Source organism: Pyrus communis, chromosome 17 (genome assembly GCF_041283825.1).
Source record: "Pyrus communis isolate YQ-2024b chromosome 17, ASM4128382v1, whole genome shotgun sequence".
NCBI lineage: Eukaryota > Viridiplantae > Streptophyta > Magnoliopsida > Rosales > Rosaceae > Pyrus > Pyrus communis.
Genome location: NC_142581.1, coordinates 5,348,180 through 5,373,296, shown reverse-complemented (window position 1 = coordinate 5,373,296; position 25,117 = coordinate 5,348,180). Strand labels below are relative to the sequence as shown.

At 35.5% G+C, this 25,117-nt stretch overlaps 4 protein-coding genes across 4 annotated transcripts; 3 read left to right on the top strand and 1 right to left on the bottom strand.

Moving 5' to 3' along the window:
- The first annotated feature begins 217 nt into the window (after positions 1–217).
- Positions 218–881, top strand: LOC148689312 (uncharacterized). The gene has a single exon (XM_088688711.1). The coding sequence runs from the start codon at positions 298–300 to the stop codon at positions 691–693; it is 396 nt and encodes a 131-aa protein (XP_088544837.1). The 5' UTR covers positions 218–297; the 3' UTR covers positions 694–881.
- Positions 882–2,582: 1,701 nt separating this feature from the next.
- LOC137749312 (NDR1/HIN1-like protein 13) lies at positions 2,583–3,278 on the top strand. Its single transcript, XM_068489405.2, has one exon. The coding sequence runs from the start codon at positions 2,583–2,585 to the stop codon at positions 3,276–3,278; it is 696 nt and encodes a 231-aa protein (XP_068345506.2).
- A 5,400-nt stretch (positions 3,279–8,678) lies between these two features.
- LOC137709207 (uncharacterized) lies at positions 8,679–11,844 on the top strand. Its single transcript, XM_068448311.2, has 6 exons — positions 8,679–8,986; positions 9,111–9,243; positions 9,726–9,829; positions 9,934–10,105; positions 10,202–10,333; positions 10,449–11,844. Exons 1-6 carry the CDS (start codon positions 8,946–8,948, stop codon positions 11,664–11,666), a joined length of 1,800 nt encoding a protein of 599 aa, XP_068304412.2. The 5' UTR covers positions 8,679–8,945; the 3' UTR covers positions 11,667–11,844.
- Positions 11,845–13,837: 1,993 nt separating this feature from the next.
- Positions 13,838–15,403, bottom strand: LOC137708298 (LOB domain-containing protein 41). The gene is made up of 2 exons (XM_068447343.2): positions 14,948–15,403; positions 13,838–14,829 (listed from the first exon to the last, which is right to left on the bottom strand). The coding sequence occupies exons 1-2, from the start codon at positions 15,135–15,137 to the stop codon at positions 14,102–14,104; spliced, it is 918 nt and encodes a 305-aa protein (XP_068303444.1). The 5' UTR covers positions 15,138–15,403; the 3' UTR covers positions 13,838–14,101.
- Positions 15,404–25,117: the final 9,714 nt, after the last annotated feature.

Sequence of the window (25,117 nt, the reverse complement as noted above, 5' to 3'; positions counted from 1 at the left end):
ACTACTGAAAGTTCCTGGTGGTTGCTGTGAGTTTTGACTTGCTGTTTCAAACGTTACAATTGGCTTTGCTATAAAGAGGGTGGTGGCGCCAGCCAAAAACGAAAAAATGAAAAGCAGTCAACGATTACTTTTATTTGATCGATTCAAACCATAAGAAAACGTGTAGAATCAACAATAAAATTCTTACTTAATTCTTGTATATAAGACCAAGTGAACTGCAAGAGCAACCTAAAATCTTCTTCGGCTCAATAATTAATCTCATCGTTAGTGTCCATAGTTAAGCACATATACAGAGCCATGGACGGCCTAGTCCGCAGCGCCACCGCCAGCATGAGCCGGCGGTTTGATGTTTACAATTACGAGCCGTTGGATCAACTGAAGAGAACTGCAAGCAGGCATGGTGCTGGAAGGAGGAGATCGATGTCGTTTAAGCGTAAGAAGGTGGCACATGTTCCATTGAGAAATAATGAGGATCGAGCCAGGCAAAAGCGCCAGATATTCCTAAACTCCTACAAGTTTGAATCACCTGATAAATCGCAGCGCTCAAGATGTATGAAGGTAAACAAGGTGGCTCGTAAGGTTAAGACTGTTGTGGTGAAGTTCGTGTCGTCATTCTTTCGAATTGGAGCTTACCGATTTTGTAACTGCAGTCAGGCCATCCGCGCCTCCTCTCCAATGCCGCGGAGAAATTAAATATTTTCTTTCTTTTTTGATGGTATGAAATTGGGTTAATTAGGAATCTCGACTACTAGAGTAAGTATTCTTACATCTGGAAGTTATAAATCCTGAGTGCCACCGTCTTCATAGTAGGAAGCGATTCTTAAGTGAATGTTACTCATATTTAATTGCGCGTTAATTATCAGAGATAAGTTGGAAATTCATTGGCAATTGGTTATTTCGAAGAGTAGGGAGATCATTTTTTGACAAACGATAGCGTTAATGAGTTAAATTGTTAAATGTTAGGCGAGAAGGAAATTGGTTAAAATCAGACCCGCACCAAGGTGCATAGATATTATTGTTGTCATATCTCAAAATTTATAATCCTTCTGTAAAAACTTACATGCACCCTAACTGAAATTAAGTTTTGCTTACAAACATACTTGATTAGAACTCCGGTATTACTTTTGCACAGCACAAAAAAAAAAAAAAAAAAAAAATCCTTTAATATCAGGCCGCTGCTTTCTACCTTTTTTTTCCTCTCCTTTTTAAACTACCGTAATCTACCTAAAAGCCACCTGCCCCTTTTCTAACCAAAATGTTGGCAGCTAACCCCGGACAGGTGGTGGAAACTATTAATTAAGCTGGAGTACGGTAGGGGTAGAGGGAATTTTCGGTGAAGCGGTGAAATACGTATAGATAAAAAAAAAACACCAACGGCAAAAGCATCCTGCTGGACTGACACTGACACTAAGAGACGAAAGCTAAAAGAGCAAATGGGATTAGATACCTCAATAGCTCTAGCAGTAAACGATGGATACTAGGCGCCCTTGAGTGAAATTTTAAGTGGGCAGCTGTACTTCACTAAAAACATAATAAATGTTTAGTTGTAATAAGCACATAACACGTCACTTAGTACTGCAGTCTATTAGTATTCCTCTTCACTTGTAAGTGAGAGGTCTTAGGTTTGATTCTTGCTAAAAACGAATTTGAACCACATTATTGCTAATTCATTGTGAGGTTTAGCCGCTCTCCCGCCCCTTACTATAAATAATATTGTTTGTTAAAAATAAAAAATAAATATATAACACATCAAACATTAAAAAGAAATCGTCTAATATTTTCTAATTGAAGAAAAATAACAAGTCACAGTTATAATAAATTGTTTTCCGCCAATGCGGTAAATCGATATTTGGATTATAGAAAAATCATTTGGTTTATGTAGGTTATAATAATTGTTTTCCGCCAATGCGGTAAATCGATATTTGGATTATAGAAAAATCATTTGGTTTATGTAGGTTATAATAATTGTTTTCCGCCAATGCGGTAAATCGCTATTTGGATTATAGGAAAATCATTTGGTTTATGTATGTAATATTGATTAAATTGTAACTAACAATGAAGTTATCCAAATCAGTTCAAATAACATTTGCATTCGTTACAACAAAAGGGAGTAAATTTAGCGGATGATTTTGAGCGTAAAATAGAAAATTGGTAGGTGAAACCCACAAAACCCGTTTTGACGCACAATTACAATACAAGGCCAGCAGGAGTCAATATTTGACGATGCCCACACATACATAACAATGTCCTTAACCAATCGAAATCACCATATATATCCCTACGAAAATCCCACCTCCTCTTCCTCACATTGACGTCCACCTTTGGCCTCCATCCATCATCCACCAGACCATCATTCAATCGAAGAAGAAGAAAGATCAAGTACCTCTCTTTCTTCTTCGATCTCCAAACTTACCTAGGTTGTACGTCCAATCTATGCATGCACATGCGTGCACATTAAGTAATTGAAGGGTTAAGTAGGTAATACGTTCTTGATTCAATTGCTATCGCAACCTAGGTAGTCGTACCATCGAAATTTATCATATATTATGCACCCCGGCCCCAATCACCCTCCGCCATACGTTATGCTCCAAGATCAAGGGCATCCAGGTCCCCATGGCCGCAATCCTCCTCGCTTTAATGGCCAATACCGTCCCAACGGGCACCGCAAAAGCAGTTGTCTGAGATGCTACTGTTGTTGTTATTGCTGCATCTTCATAACCCTAGTGGTGATCATTGCAGCCGTGGTCATCAGCCTAATAATTATCAATCCCAGTGTGCCCAAATACAGTATCAATGACTTCTCTGTCAAGGCATTCAACGTCACCCCTAATTTCAACCTCCACGCGCAATTTATGGTCACGGTAAAGGCTGTGAATCCCAACAAAAAAATCTCCATTATATATGAGAAGGGCAGCACCGTGCAGCTCAAGTATTCCGGGATGAAGCTTTGTACCGGGGTGGTCCCACATTTTCGTCAACCGACGAGCAATACCACCATGATCAACGTGAATTTGAACGGAGACTTGAAGGGGAATGACTTTCAGGGATCCATTGGGGAGTCACTTATGGAGAAAATCAAGAGTAGCAGGGTCCCTTTGACTGTTTCGGTTAGGGTACCGGTCAATGTAGGGCTTGGGAAATACAATATGTTGCTGAATCCAATCGGGATTTACGTCGATGCCTCCATGGTTGTCAACAATTTGTCCCAGCCAGATAAGAAAGTACAGATTTCAGACACTAAATATGACTTTAACTTTGGATTTAAGTTCAAAAAATGATAATCCACATAAATGTCATAACTTTGATTTCAGAAAAAATTTACAAGGTGTGGGAAGTTAAGCATTAGACAAGCTATTTGCTAGCTCGCTAGCTGCTTAATTTCTGCTGAGGAAGATCGATTGTATGGTTAGTTAAAGTGTGGTTCTTGCACACAACAAAATTTCCCTCCTTTTTCTTTCAAATGTAGATAGATTGCATATCATTGAAGAAGATTTCATGTTAAAGAGTTTGTGTAACGGGACTTTGGATGTGGTCTCTAGCTTTGATTGAAACCTTGTTGGTTTTGAGTTTTTGATGGAAGCTCCTGACATTAATGTAATAATATATTACCGTGTAGGCTATTTTTTAAATAAAAATTTGAAATTTGTAGTTGATTATATTAATGATATTTTAAATTAAGCCCATAATTTGTGGAATTAAAAATATTAAAGGTTATATTAAAGCTGGTAAGTCTGTTTGGCTGTAGTCAGAGGAGGCTGAAATGCCTTTGTGAGTCTTCTTGGCCCCCGAAAGGATGGATAACCGTGACTTGCCACCAGTTATCCCCCTTTAAAAAAAATGTATTTTATGTATATATAAACATGAGTATATTCATCAAAATTAACCAAAAAATTATTGTACCAAAGCATGGGTACATTTTTCAAAACCAAAAAAAAAAAAAAAAAAGATATTAGTCTTAATAACATTATTAAATTTCTTCGATTAAACTGGACATTGATACATTCTCAAATCAATGAAATAGAATGTACCCATTTAAGTTTAAAAAAAGGATTAGAAAAAAAAATTGAATTGATTTTATATAAAACATGGGTACGTTTTATATTAAAAAAATGATACATTTTACATATAAAAAAATTGATATATTTAAGAATGGGTACATTTAAGATTAAAAAAAATAAAAATATTATATGAAAGTACATTTAAGATTAAAACATTAAAAATATTTTTATAAAAAATTAATGGGTAGAAACTTATTCTAATTTATTTGGAAATGTTTTGCATTGAAAATTAATCTAAACTATATATTGATGAAACTATTTTTGCGAACAAAAAGAGGTGAAAATACATTTTTGTTTTCTATCACAACAAAAAATTAAGGACAATAACGTAATTTAACAAAGTAAAATTTTGTTTTTTTTTTTTTTTTGTTTGTTTAAGCCCTCACCTGCAGGTGATTTTATCATCTTTAATTTTAAAAAATAAAAATAAAAAACAAACCTCTCACAATCTCTCCGCATTCCCACATTCTCTCCCACTTCTTCATCTCTCCTTCAATTTTAAAAACAAAAGTAAAAAATTTTACACACTTTGTGTGTGGGCGCATATACTAGTTAGGAGTTTAATAAAGGTGTGGGTATTACAACTCTAAACCAATTACTAATTTTTATTTTAACAAATTATGTAACTTACATGCAAATTCATTAACACATTAAAGCTAAGGACTTCGTCTAAATCTAAAACTAATAAAGTCTCAGTCAATGAATATCAGTAAATAAGGATTAGATACTAATTTTTCCTTGTGTAAATACCTTTTTTTGGACGTACGTGCATGGTTTATCGGTGCTTTTGTTCAAGAACCACCTTGTTATACATGTGTCCTATATACAAGAAAGCAAACAAAACCAAATCTTAATTTGCTTTCTGTGGGTGCATGCATTGGTATAGATGAGTGTTACAACACTAATGTAGGAAGGTTCATGGGGTCAGAAACATGTAATTAATTATCAGATCATGAATAGTTTTGCAAATATTTTTTTCCCTTCAATTTCGAGAAGAAATTGATCATGAAAACATGTATTGGATCAATTGAATTGTAAACCATATACAATAATCTATTTGTGTCAAATACGAATATACGGGTTCGATCCCATCAATTTCCTTCTCATATAACAACTATCGAATCCACTAACATTGTTTTTCTACTTAAAAACACTCGTTAAGATGAACGTGGTATTTAACACCTCCCTAGCTATTGGGATTCATCAATAATTTTCAACACACACGTAAGGGTCATCATGTGGTTGTAGGGCTCCAGACGGCCGGCTGGAACTCAATGGGCGAAAGCCCGGCCCAAACCATTAACGATCCTAAAAATATGCGTGATACATTTTTCCAAAAGAAATGTGTATATAAGTAATGTGAGAGATCTTAAGTTCGAATTTCATAGATGACAAATTTGATATCAAAATAGGCTGCTCATTGTGTGGCTTAGCTGAACTTCCCCTCCTCCTACTGTAAAAATATTGATGTACTCATAAAAATAAAAAAAATAAAAAAAATAGAGTAATGTCCTTATTGTTAGACAATTGTTTATATTATCAAATAGTAAACAATACATTCCGATGCTACTTAGTAATACGGTCTAGTGATATTTTTCTATACTTGTAAGTGAGAAGTCTTAGGTTCAATTCTCGCCAAAGTCGAATTTGAACCACATTATTGCTAACATATTGTGAGACTAAGTCCACCCTCTTTTTAGTGTAGATAATATCGTTTGTTTAAAAAAAAAAAAAAAAATTACATTGCGACAACACCGATGTTTAAAATCAGCGTAACTAAAGACTTTTTTGGATCAACTTGGGGAGCTTATTTTTCTTTCTTTTTGCTGGGATTGGTTTGGTTGTTAGTTTATGCATGCCTCCTCTTGTTTTGGAGATCCTTGTGTAGTCGGGTCAGTCCACCTTACCACTTGTAAGTGCAAGGTAACACAGCTTCTCTTGTTGGAGATGTAAATATTTTACATTTCTTGTTTGTCGGAAAACACATCAATGAATGAGATATAAAATACTCATTACATCTTATGGCTTTTACATCTCAAATTTCTATAAAAATAAAATAAAAAACTGGGGAAGTATCTGCGCATCGTGGTTTATTAATTTCTTGCAAACATTATTGTTACGTACATGCTACAACAAAGTTGGTTAGATTTGATACTACACAAGAAATCAGCAAATCAAATTACAGAACATAAGAAAAACTCAATCTAGTTGCACGCAAACGAGATCGAAATAACGGAAACCATGACTGCTACCGACACTATATTAACTACGTAGAAGGATATGAGAAAGGAAGAGAAAGGGAAGAAGAAAAGAGGAATAGAATCCATTCCATTGTGCGGAGTGCACTAACGATTATCAAAGAAAGAAACACAACAAAATGAATGTTGTGAGAGTGAGCAAGCCACCTTTTTGGTTATCTTATAAATTGGGCATCATTATTCATCATTGGAGCTTGCCTTTATCCACCACGCCATGCTTTGCTCCCCCAACTCAACACTGCAGGTCTGCACCTTATTGCATGGCATCTCTCATGTATGCAGCATGCCCCTGTGGCATCAGTTGGTCACCAGCTCAACATTTACTCATAAATTACTAGTTTTAGAGAGAGAGAGAGAGAGAGAGAGAGAGAGAGAGGTGGGTTTGATTACCTACTCCTGGAAAACAACCAACCACGCAGCCATTTTGTGCTTTTGTTTAGGTGAAGGAGCTTCTGCGTTTACATATTATTTTTCTTTTATCACTTTTATCCGACAAGGAGGAGAATGATCAGATGGGGTCCAACGTCAATGCATGTGTTAAGGTTGTCTTAAATTTCAAGTAGACGGGTCATGGGCTCACTCCAACAACACCGATATTGTTCCCACTGAGCCACCTGCTTAATCTGTCAAGTGCGGGGTTTTAATACAAAAGGTCACGGTGTTAGTTAGAGTGAGGTAATTCTATTTAAATGGCTTGTTCTCAAGTCTTCTAGCCGATGTGGGACAGAGGAATTCTAATACTCCCCCGCATGTGAGACCTTATTTTATGGGTCACACATGAAGTTCCACAAATTGGCAACCATGTGGAGCCAAGCTGGAGCTCACCCATTCGCACGGGGCCAATGGGGACCCACCCATTCACGTGACATCTCTTGGCTACGTGGAACCAAGTCGGGACTCACCCATTTGCGCGGGGTCAAAGGTGACCATCCGTTCACATGGCAGTACAAGGCCGTCCCTTGGCTCTGATACCATCTTAAATTTCAGGTAGACGGGTCATGGGCCTACTCCAACAATACTGATACTGTCCCCACTTGGCCACCTGCTCAATCCATCAGGTGTGGAGTTTTAATACAAAAGGTCTCGATGTTAGTTAAAGTTGGGTAATTCTATTTAAAGGACTTGTTCCCAACCATACCAATTTTTGGCTCAATAATGTTATGCGTAATACGTCTTTCCGTTGTACTCTTTATTCGTGGTTAAAAGATTTTAACCATTTCTCTTGTTCTTTCAAAAAAGAAAAAGGCAAACTCACACTTGGAACATTTTATTTTTATGTTTTTTATTTTTTTTCAAATATATTTTAACGTATTAGAGAGGTGTTAAGTGTCTTTTTTGAAACATCCGATAAAATTAGAACGATACACATGGTCAAGTTAAGCCATGCAATAGGCCAAAAGCACAACTTCTATATTTTTTTTTATGTTTTCATGTGAATCGAACCTGAAACTTTTCAACAAACACCTACTATTTAAAGAGCACAATTTCATTACACAATATTTTCATCTTTATCTGAAATTAGGAATCTTAATGCCTATATAAACTTTCTGCTATCGAAGTTTCTGTAACCAATTTTCGTCCAATTCGGTTTTTTTTTTTTTTTTTTCAGCCCGTGTTTATATAGCTTTTGTGTTTTTGTGATTTTGCCACTTTCTAATTGATTCATGACCACTTTGTTCTGGCTTCTTGGAGCCGGCGGACTTCATTCGAGATGAATTTTCAGGGATTGTTGTGATTTGGCTTGATCAACAATTTCTTTATTTTCAACAGAAAACAAGGAAATATACCTATATAAGTTTTTCAAAAAATCGGAAAATAGAACTTTTTCTGCTAAAAAGAACAAATTTACAATTAAAAATATAATATTTTTTTACTATGATTATGTTTGGAAGTACTTTTAAAATGACTGAAATGTGAAAATATTTTTGGTACCAAACTTTAGTAAAAATGCAAGTGAATCTCAAAAATGCACTTGAAATGCTTCTTGCAAGAAGAATAACCGTTGCAGGAAGCACTTTCAAACAAGTCCATAACGTGTTTTATTATCTATTTAGTACCCATGTCAATAAAATAAATCAAAACCATAATCCATAGTAAGTTATTGATCAAGAAACTTCAATTGGGGTTTTTTTTTTTCCTTCTCATTTTGTCTCCTCTTGGAGTCATCATCATTATGCAATCCTTTTTCCTAGATTGTCTCTTCAATGATCAACAATGAGCCTTTTTTCATTTCAACACACAATTATCACAATTATATTAAAAAACGGACCTTTGCAAAAAATTTAGCCCCATGTCCCGTTGCCTAATCTCTATTAACGAGGGTTTCCGTAGTGGCCTCACAAGTGTCCCGAAAGACTTGCAGTGGGAGCAGTTTCTCAAGGAGACCAACAACTGTCACGTGCCTCCACTCTCTCTCTCTCTCTCTCTCTATAAACCTTCTCAAACCCACTCCTAAAGTGATCAACCCAACTGTCATGGTGGTTACTAGTTCTTCAACTTCTCTCCTTCACATTTTCTCTCTTTCCCATAATTCCTCAAAGCTTTAGCTGCAAATGAAGCTGGTTTTCATTGCTACCATTTTGTTCTTTCACCTTCAAAACAGCCCAAAATTTGTTCTGCAATTGTAGACATGTTTGACATCTTATTCGGGTGGCGAAAGGTTTCGAAGTGGTAATTTACTACAAAACTTGCAATTTTTAAGCTGTTTTTCTTTTGTTGGAAATGTATCATGGTTTCTTCTTCTATAAACCAAACTCATTGTTTTGTTTTGTGTGTGCTTGTTTTTCGGTCACAGCAAGAGGCTGACCAAAGAGGTGCAGTGCCGGCTCAAGTTGCTGAAAAACAAGAGGCAAACAATTGTGAGGCAACTACGCGAAGACGTGGCGGAGCTGATCAAATGCGGTCACGAAGACAAAGCCTTCAACAGGGTATGAATGTAACAGTTGAAACCCCGTGACATTTTCTCTGTTTTTCTCCTTTAATTCGTCATGAATATTTTAGTTAATTATTTCATAGTACAATAAATATAGTTGGTTGAACTAATCTGGCAGCTGAGTTCGTTACCATTTTTTGATTCTGAATTCCGTGATTCCCCCAGAAGCATTTTGGTTAAGAAAGTTGTTAGTTAAAACATAAAAGTACAACCACCAGAAAATATGCTTTTGTTGGAATTTCTTGATATTATTGTGATGCCAACAATTCTGTGTTTTCTGGGATTCTTTTACTTTTCTTTCTCGTTGGTTTTAGTTCTCTAATTTGGGGTGACAAAAGTGGTGCGGTTAAATTAAAGTGCTACCGAGAAAACTTTATTGTCAAATTACTATTAACACTTTAGGTGTGCTTGTGTGCTACAAGTTACTATTAAATTTCTGCTGCATGGAAAATTAAATTCACATTTCTCATTTTTCAGGTTGAGCAGATAGTCAAAGACGAATCCGTAGTAGCATTGTATGAATTGTTGGACAATTTCTGTGAATTCATCCTCATCCACCTTCCTTACATCCGCAGACGCAAGTATGCCTTGATTTGAATTTTTCCTATTTTGTTCCTAAGTTTTTGTGTTTTCCTCCACTTGATCTCAAGTAATTGTGTTTTTGCTGCAATGTGTGGTTTTTCAGGGACTGCCCAAATGACATAAATGAGGCGGTTTCAAGTCTTATATATGCTTCTGCAAGATGTGGGGATCTGCCTCAGCTAAGGGGGATCAGGAAGCTATTCGGTGAACGCTACGGGCAGAAATTCACAATGGGTGCTCTTGAACTACTCCCTGGGAATCTGGTGAACCGTGAGGTACGATGTCAAGTTATTCGATTTTGCAACAAGTTTTTTAAAGGGTGTTTCTGTTGGTCTCATAAGGGTGTAAACTAACAAAATCCAAAACTACAGGTAATAGAGAAACTCTCCGAAAAGTCGGTAACAGATGATATGAAGCATACATTGGTCGGTGAAATAGCAAGAAATTACTGCATCAAACCAGAGGTTTTAGCTATTGAGTACTATTCAGAATGGCAACAAAAGGTAATTACAAATTACATACTTCAATAAATATATATGTATAGAGCATTTATGCTATTATATAGCTTTTATCATACTTAAAATTTAGAATTTGAGTCCCTTGTTCAATGCACATTAGGTGAAGGAAATCAGTGGACATCAAGTACTGGATGCGGATGTCCAGACTTATTATGAACAGACCGAAACATCTGAAATGCAAATTTTAAATGTTGAAGAAATCGAAAGAGAATTCGTAGATGCTGATTCTAATTTATCTAGAACTTCTGCTAGCTCTTCATTAGCTACGCCACTGATTGAAGGGAATTTTTCTGAAGTTGGTTCTCCAAATATATCTACCCCGGGCACCGAAGAAAGTCGGGGCAGTACTTCTGGCAGCACAAGTCATGCTACAACAAGAGATGGAGATATTGTGATTTACCTTGATGACATAGAAGAGGTTCAGTTTTCTACAACAAGAGATGTAGACTCCCAGGACCAAAGACTCTTCAAGTTCAAAGCTATCACACCGAAGAGGGAGACTCTCGAAAGCAGTTGTGATCTCAGCTATGTGGATTGTTATGAGACGTGGAGTGAGAATTCCGAGTCAAAAAGCCCTAGGAGATCAAGTTGGAAGGGAAGTGGGAAAAGACTGAGGAAGAGATCGGTTTCTCAGGAAAATCAATGGTTGAAGGATAATGAATGTCAACGTTACTATGGCAGAAAGCATCTGAAAAATCAAAGTAGGTGTGGAACTGATACAAAAATATTAAGCTGTGGCTGCACTCTGGGAAATCCATGTTATTTTCCCATCCGAAATGACGAAAATATTGATTGTAAAGTTCAACCGTGGAAGCAAAAGAGAGGGATTACAACTAGGGTTGGATTTCCAACTCATGGACATGAACAATTGAACAGGGGAGTCGAATGGCGTGCAGTGCCTCGAGAGCGAATGAGGAGGAAGAGCTATGGCAATGAAGCTATGCTGTACAATGTTTTCACATATCCGGATCATCAGCATCCCAATACGCAAAACAAGGTGCTGAAAGGAAGAGTGGAGGAATCGCATTTTCGATGCAGGCGTGCCTCATATAGTTCTACATCTCCAAATGTGACTAATTCTTGGAGTGCAAGAAAGGAAACGGTGCCTCCTTATTTCAGAACCGTGACAATGCCGCCTGAAAGAGCCAAGGACAATCACAAAGAAGACTTTCAACGATCATATTCCGACGCCTTCCAGTATCCTACTCACGTCCACCCTAAGCTGCCTGAGTATGATGACATAGCAGCTAAATTTATGGCACTAAAGAAAGAGCGTCTTAAAAATAAGCCTCATTGCAGCAACCAGAAAAATCCCTAGCTTTGTAATCTTTCAATTCAATTACACATTTCAAGTCTCTGAGGATTTCTTCTTTCGAATTTCCAAGTAATAGAAAGTAGATTTTTTTTTTTTTTTTTTGGTTCTTTTGTTACATACTGTTTAGAACAACTTGTTATTATGGTTAATCTTCATTTTTACTACGAGCGATATTATTACTTTAAATTTTGGGACACAGTTACTCATTTTGATATCGATTTATGTGTGAGCTGGGCCTTCAAACCCCAATTAGTCAGTGCGACATGGTCCTCCTCCGTCATTTTCCTCCGTTTGTTTTGGTTCAGGGGCCAATTCTTAAGAATGTTTTGGTATTTCACTAGTCCCATAATTTCTACAAAACGGTGCTTAAAAATTGGGGAATTTGGTGTTTTATGTGGTTTTTCCTTTTAACAAGGGGATGTTCTATTCTAAGGTACTCTATTTTACATCAAATGAAATTTGAACTTTGGTGTTTAAAGAACGACATTTTATCATGACAAATAGGCAGAATGTAAGGAGACTAAAGAGCGAAACGCAATAAAATAAGAGACTACAAAATTTTACAATGTTATAATTAACACACACACGAAAAGTAGTTCACAGCTTACGAAAATTTATATTAACTCTAAAGTATTAAGTACTCCGTCACTTAGAGCCTTAGTTACAACAACACCAAAGCCATTTTCTACTAAGTGGGTCGGCTGTATGAATCCTAGAACGTCATTGTGCTCGGTTATGTGCCACATTTTCCGTTAGATCCAAGTACTCTAAGTCTTTTCTTAGAGTCTCTTCCAAAGTCTTCCTCAATCTTTCTCTACCCCTTTGGCCCTGAACCTTTGTCCTGTAATCACATCTTCTAACCGGAGCGTCAGGCCTTTATTTCACATGTCCAAACCACCGTAACCGATTTTCTCTCATCTTTCCTTCAATTTCGGCTGCTCCTACTTTACCTTGGATATCCTCATTCCTAATCTTATCCTTTCTCGCGTGCTTACATATTCAACGAAACATTTTCATCTTCGCTACACCCATTTTATATACATGTTGATACTTCACTGCCCAACATTCTGTGCCATAAAGCATTGCTGGTCTTATTGCCTTAGATCCAATCACATACTTATCAAAGAAATAAAGGCTCTAAGCGGCGAAGTATCCAGAGTATTGAATATCAACCGAAAAATCAGACAAAATAGGAGACTACAAAATTTAACAATTCAAAGAGTTACAATTAACACAAACACACGCACAACAAAACACTTCACAACTTGCAAAGTTTTACAATCTTGTAGTCGGAGAAAATTGAAAAGCCGTTGACGTGGATTTAAAGGCTTTAAATGACAAAATATTCAATACATTATAGCATTGTAGCCTCACTGCACAACTTTTTTTAACAAACGATATTATCTACGTTCAAGAGGATGGGAGAATAGGCTAAATCTCACAATGAACTAGTAATAATGTGGTTCAAAATTCGCCTTTAACGAAAATCAAACCTAAGATTTCTTCACTTGTATTAACCATCAAGACAAAAGCAACGGATACTTCTAAACCCACCCACATGATATACTCATAGACATCTATAAAAAATAAAATTACCAATTTAACAACCAGATAACTGATATAATACAATGTAACTTATGCAACGCCGATGTGACGTGCCACCATACAAGTTCTCCTTATCAGCACTCAAACTAACTCAAAGGGAGACTAATAATAGATGGAAAAAAGAAGAAAAAGATGGTATCCGTTCTAGATTTTTATCCTTATCCTTCACTTTGGCGAAACAAACCCATAAAACCAGACAAAGGCCTTTTGCATGCGCAATGCCATGTGTCCAAGGGAAACCAAGGCTTCATGCAGTGCCCACCGGAGGAGGATTCTCTTCTCACTTCCTTCCCTCACCTGTTTTTTATCTTATTATCTCTAATAAAAATAAAATCAATATAAGATGTTAACATAACTAAATCGTAACTATTCAAATAAAAAAAAAAGGAAAGAAGAGAGAGAATCCTTCTCCATGCCCACCTGGTACTTTACTGTACTCTACTCGTCTCTCTACTTGTTCTTACTTGGCTACTCTATTCTCATGAAAATGTTGTTCCGATGTCATAGTATCGGTGTATTTTCCTGATAGATTTTTCAGGATTAAGGATGATAGATTGGTAAAATGTAAATTTCAAAGAAAAAGATTTTGAGTTTTTGTCCCTCTGTTCATTAACCATCTTGTATATGCAAGTTCAAGGATAAAGTCAAAACCACATTTGTACATCTGACCTCAGCTTCACAAAGGGTAAAAAGGTAATAAATCAAAACTTAGAAACTTAAAACAACTCTGAACAAAAGCAGGGGTCTTCATCCCTTCAATGCCAAACAAAAGAACCGATCTGAGCCGTCAAAACTGAACCGTTTTTAACGTTTCCTTTTTTTTTTTCCACCGTTCAAGCCACGTAATCCAGCCCCAGCTCTATTTTACACGCGCCGTCGTCAGCCGGCGATACGCCGCCGAAGCCAGCCTCAATTCTTCTCTTCTTCACCGGAACGACGTGGTTGGCACGTGATTGCGGCTGCAACCCAAGCGTCAGCTCCAAAGCTAGCTCCCCATCCTGAACAGACTCCGTCCGCTTGCGAGCCGACTCGGGCTCGGCTCGGAAAAAGAGCTCAGCCTCAGCCGTCTCGGACGAAATCATGCTCTCCGATTCCTTGCTATCACCGTCCACGGTGGCAGCCGCCTCGGACTGGTGACTCAGCGATGACTCGTGACTCATCGACCGGTTGAACTTGTCCGCAGAGCAGCCAGTCCAACTCGGCTTGGCCGATTCATCAGCTCCCGAGCCACAGCCAGAGCCCGAGCCGGAACCGACCTTATTGGTCTTCGGCTTGACAGCGGACCGTTTGAAGCGGTACCGGGTCTTAACCTTCTGAGGATCGTTGGACGCGGCCGAGTTCTCGTCCTTGGACACGTGGCGAATGTCGTAGGCCTTGAGAGGCGGACCATGCCCATTCGCCGCCGCTTCGGAAGTAATCGGCGTAATCGACTGGCCTTTCAGCACGGCTTCAACGGCGACTTGGCAGAGCTGCCAGCTCCCGGACCACAACAACCCGACCGACCCGTAAATCGGGTTCACAATCCGACCGCATGCCTCGTATAGCAAAGACCGAAAGATGGCTGTATTACCAAAAGCAAAAACTATTAGCGCCCTGTATTGTGTTTGTTTCTCGGGAAAACAAAATGGCGGAAAATAACGACATGCAACCGGAAAAATCAAAAGAGAAAGAGGACTGACCAGGGCGGAGGTGTTCGGGGCCGGCGTTGATGAGGTTCATGAGTCCGGCGCGGCCGTAGAACTTGGCGAGGAAGACGGTGGCGTTTGCTTGGGATTCCGGGCTCTTAATCCACTGCAAGCAAGGCCTGATGCTGCAATTCTCGCTGCAGCCCTTGCGGAGTATTCGGCATCCATTACAGCTTATCCGCATTTTCGCTTTCTTCTTCTTCAAAACAGAGAGATGGGTTTTTCTGGGTATTTAGAGAGAGAATCTTAGGATATTTAGAGAGAGAAAGTGGTGTTCTTGGGTTTAGGATTTTGGAGAAGGAGGAGGAGGGTGGGGGATTTAAGAAGGGTGCGCGGTTGGGTTTATATGGGGTGAGCTGCTGGGTTTACTATTTTTCTCTCTCTGCCCACTGGCTGGTGGGGGACGCAGCTGTTTTTTAATTGTGTGCAAAATAAGACACTGGTTTCCACACTCAAGGATTAAGATTCATTAGTTTAGATATTTTAATCATTTTTATTATTGCTTAATCCATTGTACTAATTTCTTTCATGACTCTCGATTTCAGCGCGTGAGGCTAACTCCCAATTAGTGGGAGCCTTTGCTTCCCTCCCTTGGCTTTTGGGGATTCACCCTTTTGATGGGATGGGTGTCAAGTTGGGAAAACTACTTTGGTTTTGCAATTTCACGAATTTTGAAGTTGAAATATTTGGTGGGTAATTATAAACAAATAAAAGGACAATAGTAGGGAGGTTAAATTTTTTATATCAAAATTTTAAATCAAATTTATAAATTAAATAATCTAGTTATTGATAATTGAATTATTACTTAAACGTTGATTAACGTGCTTATTTCTTATTGATAACACATTATTTGGTTTGCAAATTTTAGTTTAAAATTTTGATCTCCCTAGCATTACCCTAAATAAAATATAGTGTATTTCGCACTTTTTGTACCTCTTACATTTGGTCTCCCCAGCATTATCCCAAATAAAATATAGTATAATTCATACACACTTCTTTGTACCTTTCACATAATTTTTTATTAATTTTTGTATTTTGATCATTTTTCCATGAATCCAATTCTGCAGTCAAAATAAAGAGATGTGTGTCAAATATAAAAAGGGATGCGTGAAGAACCTCATCATAAACAAAAGATTATAGACACATTAGTAGTCCATTATAATATTAGTGATCTCTTCATTCGTAGGTGAGAAATTTATCAGTTAACTTCTATAATGATGTTTGATGTTTAGTGTACATTACGAAAGAAGAGAATTTCTGAAATAAAAATGTTATTCTTATCATTTATTCGTATCATCTCTTCAATATAGATAAGATTAGATATATCAATGGATCCTACTTTTATTAAAAAAATATTACAAATAAATAGTAAGTGTAACATTAGTACGTTACACTCAAGAACTTTGATTTAGATAGTTCAAAGAAATTACGATTGCAGTGGTGAGGGTAAGATGGTAAATGCACGGCGGAGGCAGAGACAGGTGGGGAAAAGGGTGGAGAGGCATGCAGATAGGAACAAAACCAGAGGAGGGAAGAGAGCGGCGCGTGTCAGGCACGTTCAGTGTCAGGGTGCGGTCGAATCGGGTTCCAAGAGCTCGCTGTTTTAATGGAACAAAATCAAAAACAAATTAATTAATTAAAAAATGGAAGTGGCGCGTGGCAGCCACGTTGAGGTGCAAGGGTGCGGTCGAATCGCCACATATCAGTGGGGTAGGGTCCAAGGAAACAGCTAAATTTCTTTTCTTAAAAAAAAAAAAAAAAAAAAGGGAAATTAATTATAGAAGAAGCTGGAGTAGAAAAAGGGTGAAAAAAGCTCCTGGTTTTCGGGAGGTCGTACTGGTTTCGGAAAAAACCGGGTGAGGGGATTAAAAACAGGGTGTCGGTTTCCGGTTTTGGTAGGGACTGTGGGCGCCCTAGAAAGTACATGACCTATTCGCCAACGGTTTTGGAGGGATCTTTAGGGTTGGTTTGGTATTGCTGTGCTTTGAAAAAAAGCTGATTTTGTTGTTCTGTGAGAATAAGTGGCTGTGAAATAAAGCAGCAGAGTGTTTGGTAAACTTTTTTGTAAAAGTGCTTTTGAAAAAAAAAACAGTATTATAGTGTTTGGTAAACTTTTATGTAAAACAGATGTGAAAAAAAACCGATTTTTTAAAGCTGGGTTTTGCAGCTTCTTGTTTTTGGCTTTTTTCATCCAAAACTGTGAAAAAAAACTGAAACTGAATGTTTACCAAACACAAAAACAGCTCCCAGCTTTTTTTGATACCAGCTTTTTTCAGAATCACCTTAGTACCAAACCAGGTCTTACTCGGAGTAAGATTGTCTCCTTTTTTTTTTTTTCTTCTTATTCTTATTTTTTTTATTTAAACGATTACGGTTAAATCACGTTAACATTTTATATTAATTTTTTTATAGTAAAAAGAAGGTAAAATAAGAAAATGTGAAAGAAGATGATGGAAAAAGAAGAAGAGAGAATTGTAGTCCTTCTCACTCACGAGTTAACTCTCAAATTAGTATTTAATTATCTTTTTTTTTTTAAATAGACTAGCCGATGGTTTCGCCACATCAATCAACCTTTCTAGAGAACTGAACCAAGAAGACTCACAGAAAAATTTTAGTTAGTAGGCCATCATCGTACGATTTTACCAAATATAAGAATCAAACTCAAAACATACTTTGTGAAATACTAAGTCTAAAATTCTTTCTCGAACACTGGACCACCTCATAGTTGTTAAGTATTTAATCTTTTACGTTTGCTTTGTTTTATATTTGGTTTTATGTTTGTTTATGAAATTAAAATATCATGCTTATCCTATAAGGCGGGACGTCCTAGTTGGATTATTTTACGTAGACACTGCCAGCACCTGGGTCCAAACACCACTCCACACGCAACTCCAGTTTCTTGGGTTTCTTCTCATTTTTTTATTCTTTGTTTTGTTGAAATTTTTTTATTCCTTCTTAATAGTTGCTTAATTCTACAATCTAGTATTTCTTTTCATTAGTAAATAAGCAGTTTTATATTTGATTTTTACTAAATACGAATTTGAACCATATTATTACTTAACCATTTTAAAACTTAGCCCACTCTATTCATCATATTGTAACTAATATTGTTTGTTTAAAAAAAATATATATATTTAACAGTTTAAAAATTGAAAGGTAGGCAAAAAAAATTGCACACAGGATTGCACGGTTTAATCTGAGTTCCAATGATTGTATAACTTAGTTTGAAAGAACCACCTGATATAATTTCAAATATTTTTATCAAGGATAGTACTAGTTAATTTTTTATGGTGAAGAGTTTTTTTTTTTCCTTCAATCAAATTAAAATTCCAACAAAATTTGTATCGAGACCCATTGTTATATACCTTGTCCTTAATATGGTACGTATTCTACTTTCTATCAATTAATATCGTGCCTTTCCCTCAAAAATTCTAATTGCACGTCGTGGACCGGTGGCTAGAGTATCCTCCCCTAGTAGTTCCGAAATCAAACTATTCTGTTCAGCTTTAGTGTAGCTGAGGATAGTAATGAACAAAGTTTGGCTGCTAAACAGTTATCCTAGTTGGATTATTTTACGTGGACACTGCCAACACCTCGGTCCTAACGGCACTCCACACGCAACTCCAGTTTCTTGGGTTTCTTTTCATTTTTTTATTCTTTGTTTTGTTGAAATTTTTTTATTCCTGCTTAACAAATTTAATAGCTGCTTAGTATTACTATTTAGTAGTATTTATTTTCACTGGTAAATAAATGGTTTTAAGTTTGATTCTTGCTAAAATTGAATTTGAATTACATTATTACTGGATCATTGTAAGACTTAATCCACTTTGCTCATCATAATGTAACTAATATTGTTTGTTTAAAAAAATAAAAAATAAATTTAACAGTTTAAAAATTGAAAGGTAGGCAAACAAGATAGCACACAGGATCGCACGGTTTAGTCTGAGTGTCAATGATTGTACAACTTAGTTGAAAGAACCACTTGATATAATTGCAGATATTTTTATCGAGGATAGTACTAGTTAACTTTTTACGATGTAAGTTACTCTTTTTTCCTTCGATCAGGTTAAAATTCCAACAAGATTTTTATCGATACCTATTGTTATATGCTTTATCCTCAATATTGTACGTATTTTACTTTCTATCAATCAATATCGTACCTTTCCCTCAAAAATTCTAATTGCAAGTCGTGAACCAGTGGTTAGAGTATCCTCCTCTAGTTGTTCCGAAATCAAACTCTTTTCTTAAGCTTGGTGTAGTTTAGGATGGTAATGAGCAAAGTTTGGCTGCTAAACAGTTATCAGGAGTATTTCATAAAAAGCCAATGTGGCTGCTCTTTGATTTGGCAATTGTTCAGTCATTTTCTCTTTTCTAAAGAATTATTAAGTTCGAAAAGTCATTTTCTAGCAAATTCGTTGTCTTTTTTTCTTCTAAGGAATTACTGGCAACATGATTACCAACTCAACCAACCTTCGTCGACAGAAATTCTCATTTTCATTAGTGGAAAATAAAGACTACACCAACCATTTCACTCAGGTGGTTTATGTATTCGATACTAAGTTAGAAATGGATAGGTACCAGTGTGGATTATTCTTCTGGATTTTGGATTTCGGTGAATTTGCTAAAGAATACTTGTTTAATTAATGTACTCTAGGATTGAACAACTATCCAACTTCATTATGGCCAAAGGCCAAATATAAATTCTTTATACGATTGTTCTTAATTAATCTTAATGATTCAGCTATTTCTTTCGAAAAAATGGTTTAATCCGGTTGTATGAGAAATGTTTGGTTGTGAGTGTCATACTACCGTAACATTAATCAACATGTTGTTATCAAGTCATTCATATACTAACACTATTAATTCGTTTTTATGAGAAAATTCTTAGGTGGGAGCATCATACTATACATTGTAGTATTACAACGTCACTTGTATTCAAATATGTGTATCTATTACATTGTAATACATAATTAGTTAATAAAACTTGATTGTTACACCTAAAGGTCTTATTGATTTTATATCTATTTACTTTCATATTTATTGATTGCTACTATTGACATTCCAATAAAGTCATCATACTCATCTTCAGTGACAATACCGAGTTAGAAGTACATGATGCTCTACCGAAAATTACCTTTTGTTTGACGTACCGACTTTGGTCGGACAAAGTAACTTTATCCGACGAAATAAAACACTTTGTTGGGCAAAAATGGTTAACGTTTAGATTTTTTAGAGACTTAAACTTTGTATAATAAAATCAAAAAAATATTTTGAAATCCTTTGGTTGGGAAATAGTTGTAAAACGTTTAACGATGAAATCCTTATTTAGCCTGTCGAAATTCTTTCGTCGGGAAATAGGTTTTTTGGAAGTGCTTGCCCTACCCATTACAATTCATACATTAATGTTGTTATTATTACTACTATTGTCAATCCACAAATTAACATGCGTGCATAAATACATTTTTACGTACATATTAAAATGTGATTGACATGAATATAATTCCAACTTATAATGGAGTCATAAATATTATCGATCAATTTTTGCAGGCAATGAGGCGAGGACAAAGTTGGTTGAAAGCCAACCCTCCGTCAACTTTGATTCATCATAATTCTTGCTCTTTCTTCAAGAGTGAGTAATTTCGTAATGCAATAGGGATACAGTAGACCAAACAAAGAAAATAAAATAATAAATAGTTGTCGTTTTCTTTGTTTATTATATACCAAAAGCATGAGGTGAAATGCATGTACGCATAAAGAGTAAAATCCTATCCATTTTTCATCCTTCCTAATTCCTTTCCAAACGCATGGGATCACTAGTGGGCGGCTACAAAGAATTGGAAATAAATTTATTCCACTTTCCTACCACATGATGCATATTGTTTCGAAATCATGAAAAAATAAACTTAATTTAATGAGATTCCTCGATACCAATTTCTTTTGGTTGAAAATTTATTGAGTAGGTATGGCCAGTAGTTGAGTATTGTGCTTCTTGAAAATGAATTTCACGTTAATCGAAAAAAGAAGTTGTATGAACTTATAAGTAAGTTGATTTACCTTTCATATAACTAAACCTCAACTTTCTTATTTTTTAGTTTTTTTGTTAAATTGTCCAAGTAATTTAATCAAAGATAGTATTAATGTCAATTAGTAGTGGTTACGGTCTATGAAATTTTTGACATAATACTCTAATTTTTTTTTAATATTAAACTACACTAGGGGGGGCAATGGACTAAGCCTCACAATGAATTTGTAATAATGTGGTTCAAATTCATTTTTAACGAGAATCGAACTTAAGACATCTCACCTACGAGTAAAAATGAACACTACTAGACTGTAATACTAAGCGGTTAATACTCAATTTAAAAGGCTAAATGCACTCGTGAATCCTTTGGAAAGCAGGTCGATCGGTTACATGCACAAGCCCCCAAAGATGTGCGTACAAAATGACATCGGTGCATAGCAGCGTCAATCCTAGTGTTTAGGAGGCTCCAGATACCATTTACCTGCTTGAGCTTTATGAGTTGGGCAACTATGCCTCCACCCTCGCTGGTGATGATCCTCTCTCGTGACGACTACCCTGTCCTCTATTGTGCAATTTTTTAGGGGCTTCTCCCTTTTTTTTTTTTTTTTTTGTTTACCTATAGGGTATTATGGTGATGTTTAATTGCCTCTTCTTTCTAGGTTCTTTGATGCTCCTTGTGTGATTAGGCAACACTTTTCTTCCCCGTTGCGGGATTGGGAGTTGAAGTGCGACTCCTGTTTGTATTTCACTTAGCTGATTTCAATATATTACTATCTTTCCCCTAAAAAAATAAAAAAAAATAAAAAAAAAAGAAAGAAAGATACCATTTACCACCTATTACAAAATCTGTGTCCTACCTCCGGAGTAGGATTCTCTCCCATATTTTTTTCCCTCCTCTTCCCTCCTCTCCTATTTGAACGGTCACGGTTAAGCCATGTCAACATCTTATACTAATTTTTTATAGCAAGAGAAAGACAAAATAAGAGAATATGAGAGGAGGGGATGGAAAGATGAAAGGAGAGAATCCTAGTCCCCTACCTCCTCATTTTATTGAAAACAACATGGGCCATCCGACCATATACACTTCTTAAAAGGAAAATGTTTACCAAAAAAGGGAAAAGGTTTGTTGGATGTATGGATGACAATTCTAACCGTTAAACCCGATAACCGTGGATAATCGTTCGAATGTATTGGATTTGGGTATGAAAATTCAGGTATATTTTGGGTATGAGGAAAAACCTTGAATATTATTTGGTTATGGTTTTGGATATGGTTATAGGGGTCCCCAATTCATATATGTACCTGAATCCGAACCGAATAATATATAATATAATTATATGTATACATATACATATATATATATATATATGTGTGTATATTCATTCTTCATTGAATCTATTACCTTGAGAATACAAAAATTGCATTGTGTGAGTTGCATTTTGTGGCAAAGTTCAAAAGTTTTGATATGAATCAAAATATATGAGAATTTAATAATATTTATGTGAGATATCAAAGATCAACCAACATTATCAATGTTTAACTTTAATTTTTATGTTCCACAAGATCCATTAATTAAATCATGTTATACATCAAATATTTAATGACGAAATTAATATTTACTAAATTATCATGTGTCAATTGGGCGAATATATTTTTTGTATTAACGAAGATGGATATAACCGTTAACCAATGCGAAATCCGTTATCCGGTAAGTATGGTTATGGATAATATCTGATGGTTAATTTGTGGTTATAAATATGGTTAATTTTCGTGATTATGGGAATGGATATAATATTTTCATCCCCAAACCGATCTGTTGCCATCGATCCCTAGTTGGATGCACAGACTCCTAATTGGGAAATTTATGTTCCTCTAATTAAAAAATGTTTGCACTTTGCAACAAACTATTAATTAAGACTCGGAGTGTGATTAATTGATTATGAATGTAATATATGATTTTAGGAATACTACGTATTTGTAATATTATAGGGGACGAATCTGTAACATTATTTTTTTATATAACTTTTTACACATATTTTTGTGAAGTTCATTTTATAATGTATTTTAACGAACTGAGTAGTCTATCTTTTAGGTATTCTCTAAAAAATCATGTCTACCAAAAGTCACCTAAATCTAAAACCATATGACTGTTAGTTTAAAGGTTTAGGATTCTTTCTTGTAGAATCGTATTCATCTATTTTCTTCACTACAAATGAAGGTCTTAATGATTTTCGATTTGTCTAATTTTTTGCAAGGATGATCTATGAATATGTTCTAAAAGATAGATGGTTCGAATCGTCAAAATACATTACATTACAAAGTGAGCCCAAAAAACGTGTGTTAAAAGTTGTGTAAAAAAATGGTGTCACAGATCTAGTACCATATATAAGATTAATATCATATAATTAATGCGTTACCGTCGATAGTGGTATGTACATATATATCACGTTGATTAATATTTTAACTCGTTGATGGTTAGTTGTATATAACATTCTGCACTAATCGAACTTCACATAAAAATGCGGTTTCCGTAACACTACTCTTATAAATCAAGCCTCCAGCTAACCAAAACAACTAAACATTATATTTTAGTTGATCATAAGCTAAAAGTATTCGTATTTTGCTAAGCAAAAGATGACAAGTTGGGTTAGGAAACACATGTGCTTTATATTGTTGGAGGGAATAATTCAGGTACCTAATAGCACTACGTGAATGTGCGAACAAACTTACTAATGTTATGTTTTATTACCCACAACTTGCATTATGATATGTTGATTCGTACATGACTTAGTTCTAAGTTCATGTGAATTCGAACACAAGATTTGGGTCGTCCCATTTCTTATTTGGACCTTATTGCAGTGACCCTAATGATGGTCTTTCTTAATAAATAATTAACAATATTCTTTGTAATAATGAGGGACGCACAACAACATAGATTAATATGTATAAATTATCCTAATATATACATAAGCCTTCATGTATCTCAAGGGATGATACTTTGAGTTTCGGATGAATGCACATATCCTACTTTTATTTATTTATTTATTTATTTTTTAATAATGTATATTTATCATATAAATTTTATAATCGGAATCGGTAAATTTCTTAATCTTCATTTGAAGATCATCTTTACAAAAAATCATTCAAATCGTAGATCGTTTAGCCATCCAAATGTAAGAAACAAATCGACGATGTAAGTATCAACTAACATATCCATAATGACCCTCAATTTATTTGATACATTTGGATAACCACACGATGTCCGATTTCAATAATTTTTTCATGGAGATTTCAAATAAAAATTAAGAAACTAAATTGTTCCAATTATAGAGTTTATACGATAGAGATACACTATTTGCAAAATATAGAATATATGCATTCTTCCGAAGAATGCAAGGATTGTTCTATATTATATTGCTGGTAAATTTGGCATAGTTGCATTAGTTTAATTAAGTTTGGCTTTCTCAAAATTCGAACTTCTACGAGCCTTTAGGACTTTAATATTTATTCAACTTGGCTACCCTTTGAATTTCCACAATTATAGTCTCGAGCAAGATTGCTTATCAAGCTTTTCTATCGTATACATTCCATGAAAGATGTTGCACATGCAATGCAATTTCATAGTCCAGGCTTGTACTATCCCACATGGCTTAATTGAAATTAAACAAGAGCTGATCAAGAGCATCATTTATGTAAAAATATAATAGAGTAGTGCTCAGGTACTAACTAGTTAATAAGGCAATGCAATGTTAATAAATAGTTAGGTAAATTCTTAAACCCTATATCATGACCCGAATAGTTTATATTTTTAGGTCCTTGTGTTGAATCATTGTAGTAAAAAATTCACTCAAATAAAAAATTATTTAGTTACCTAATTGTGATTGAAATAGATATATGAACAAGTGATTAGCATTGTTGCCTTATTAACAAGTGAATTGTATAAAGTATGATCTGATATCATTAATCATAGATCATATATGCAAAAAATTAGATAAATTAAACATCATTAACATCATTAACGACAGCTTATTGTAGTCAACCAAATAGATGAATACGATGCTCCAAGGAAACACTAAAATGACGACCATTTAATCTAACAATCATATATATATATGATTTTCAATTTGAGTACTTAAAAAGAT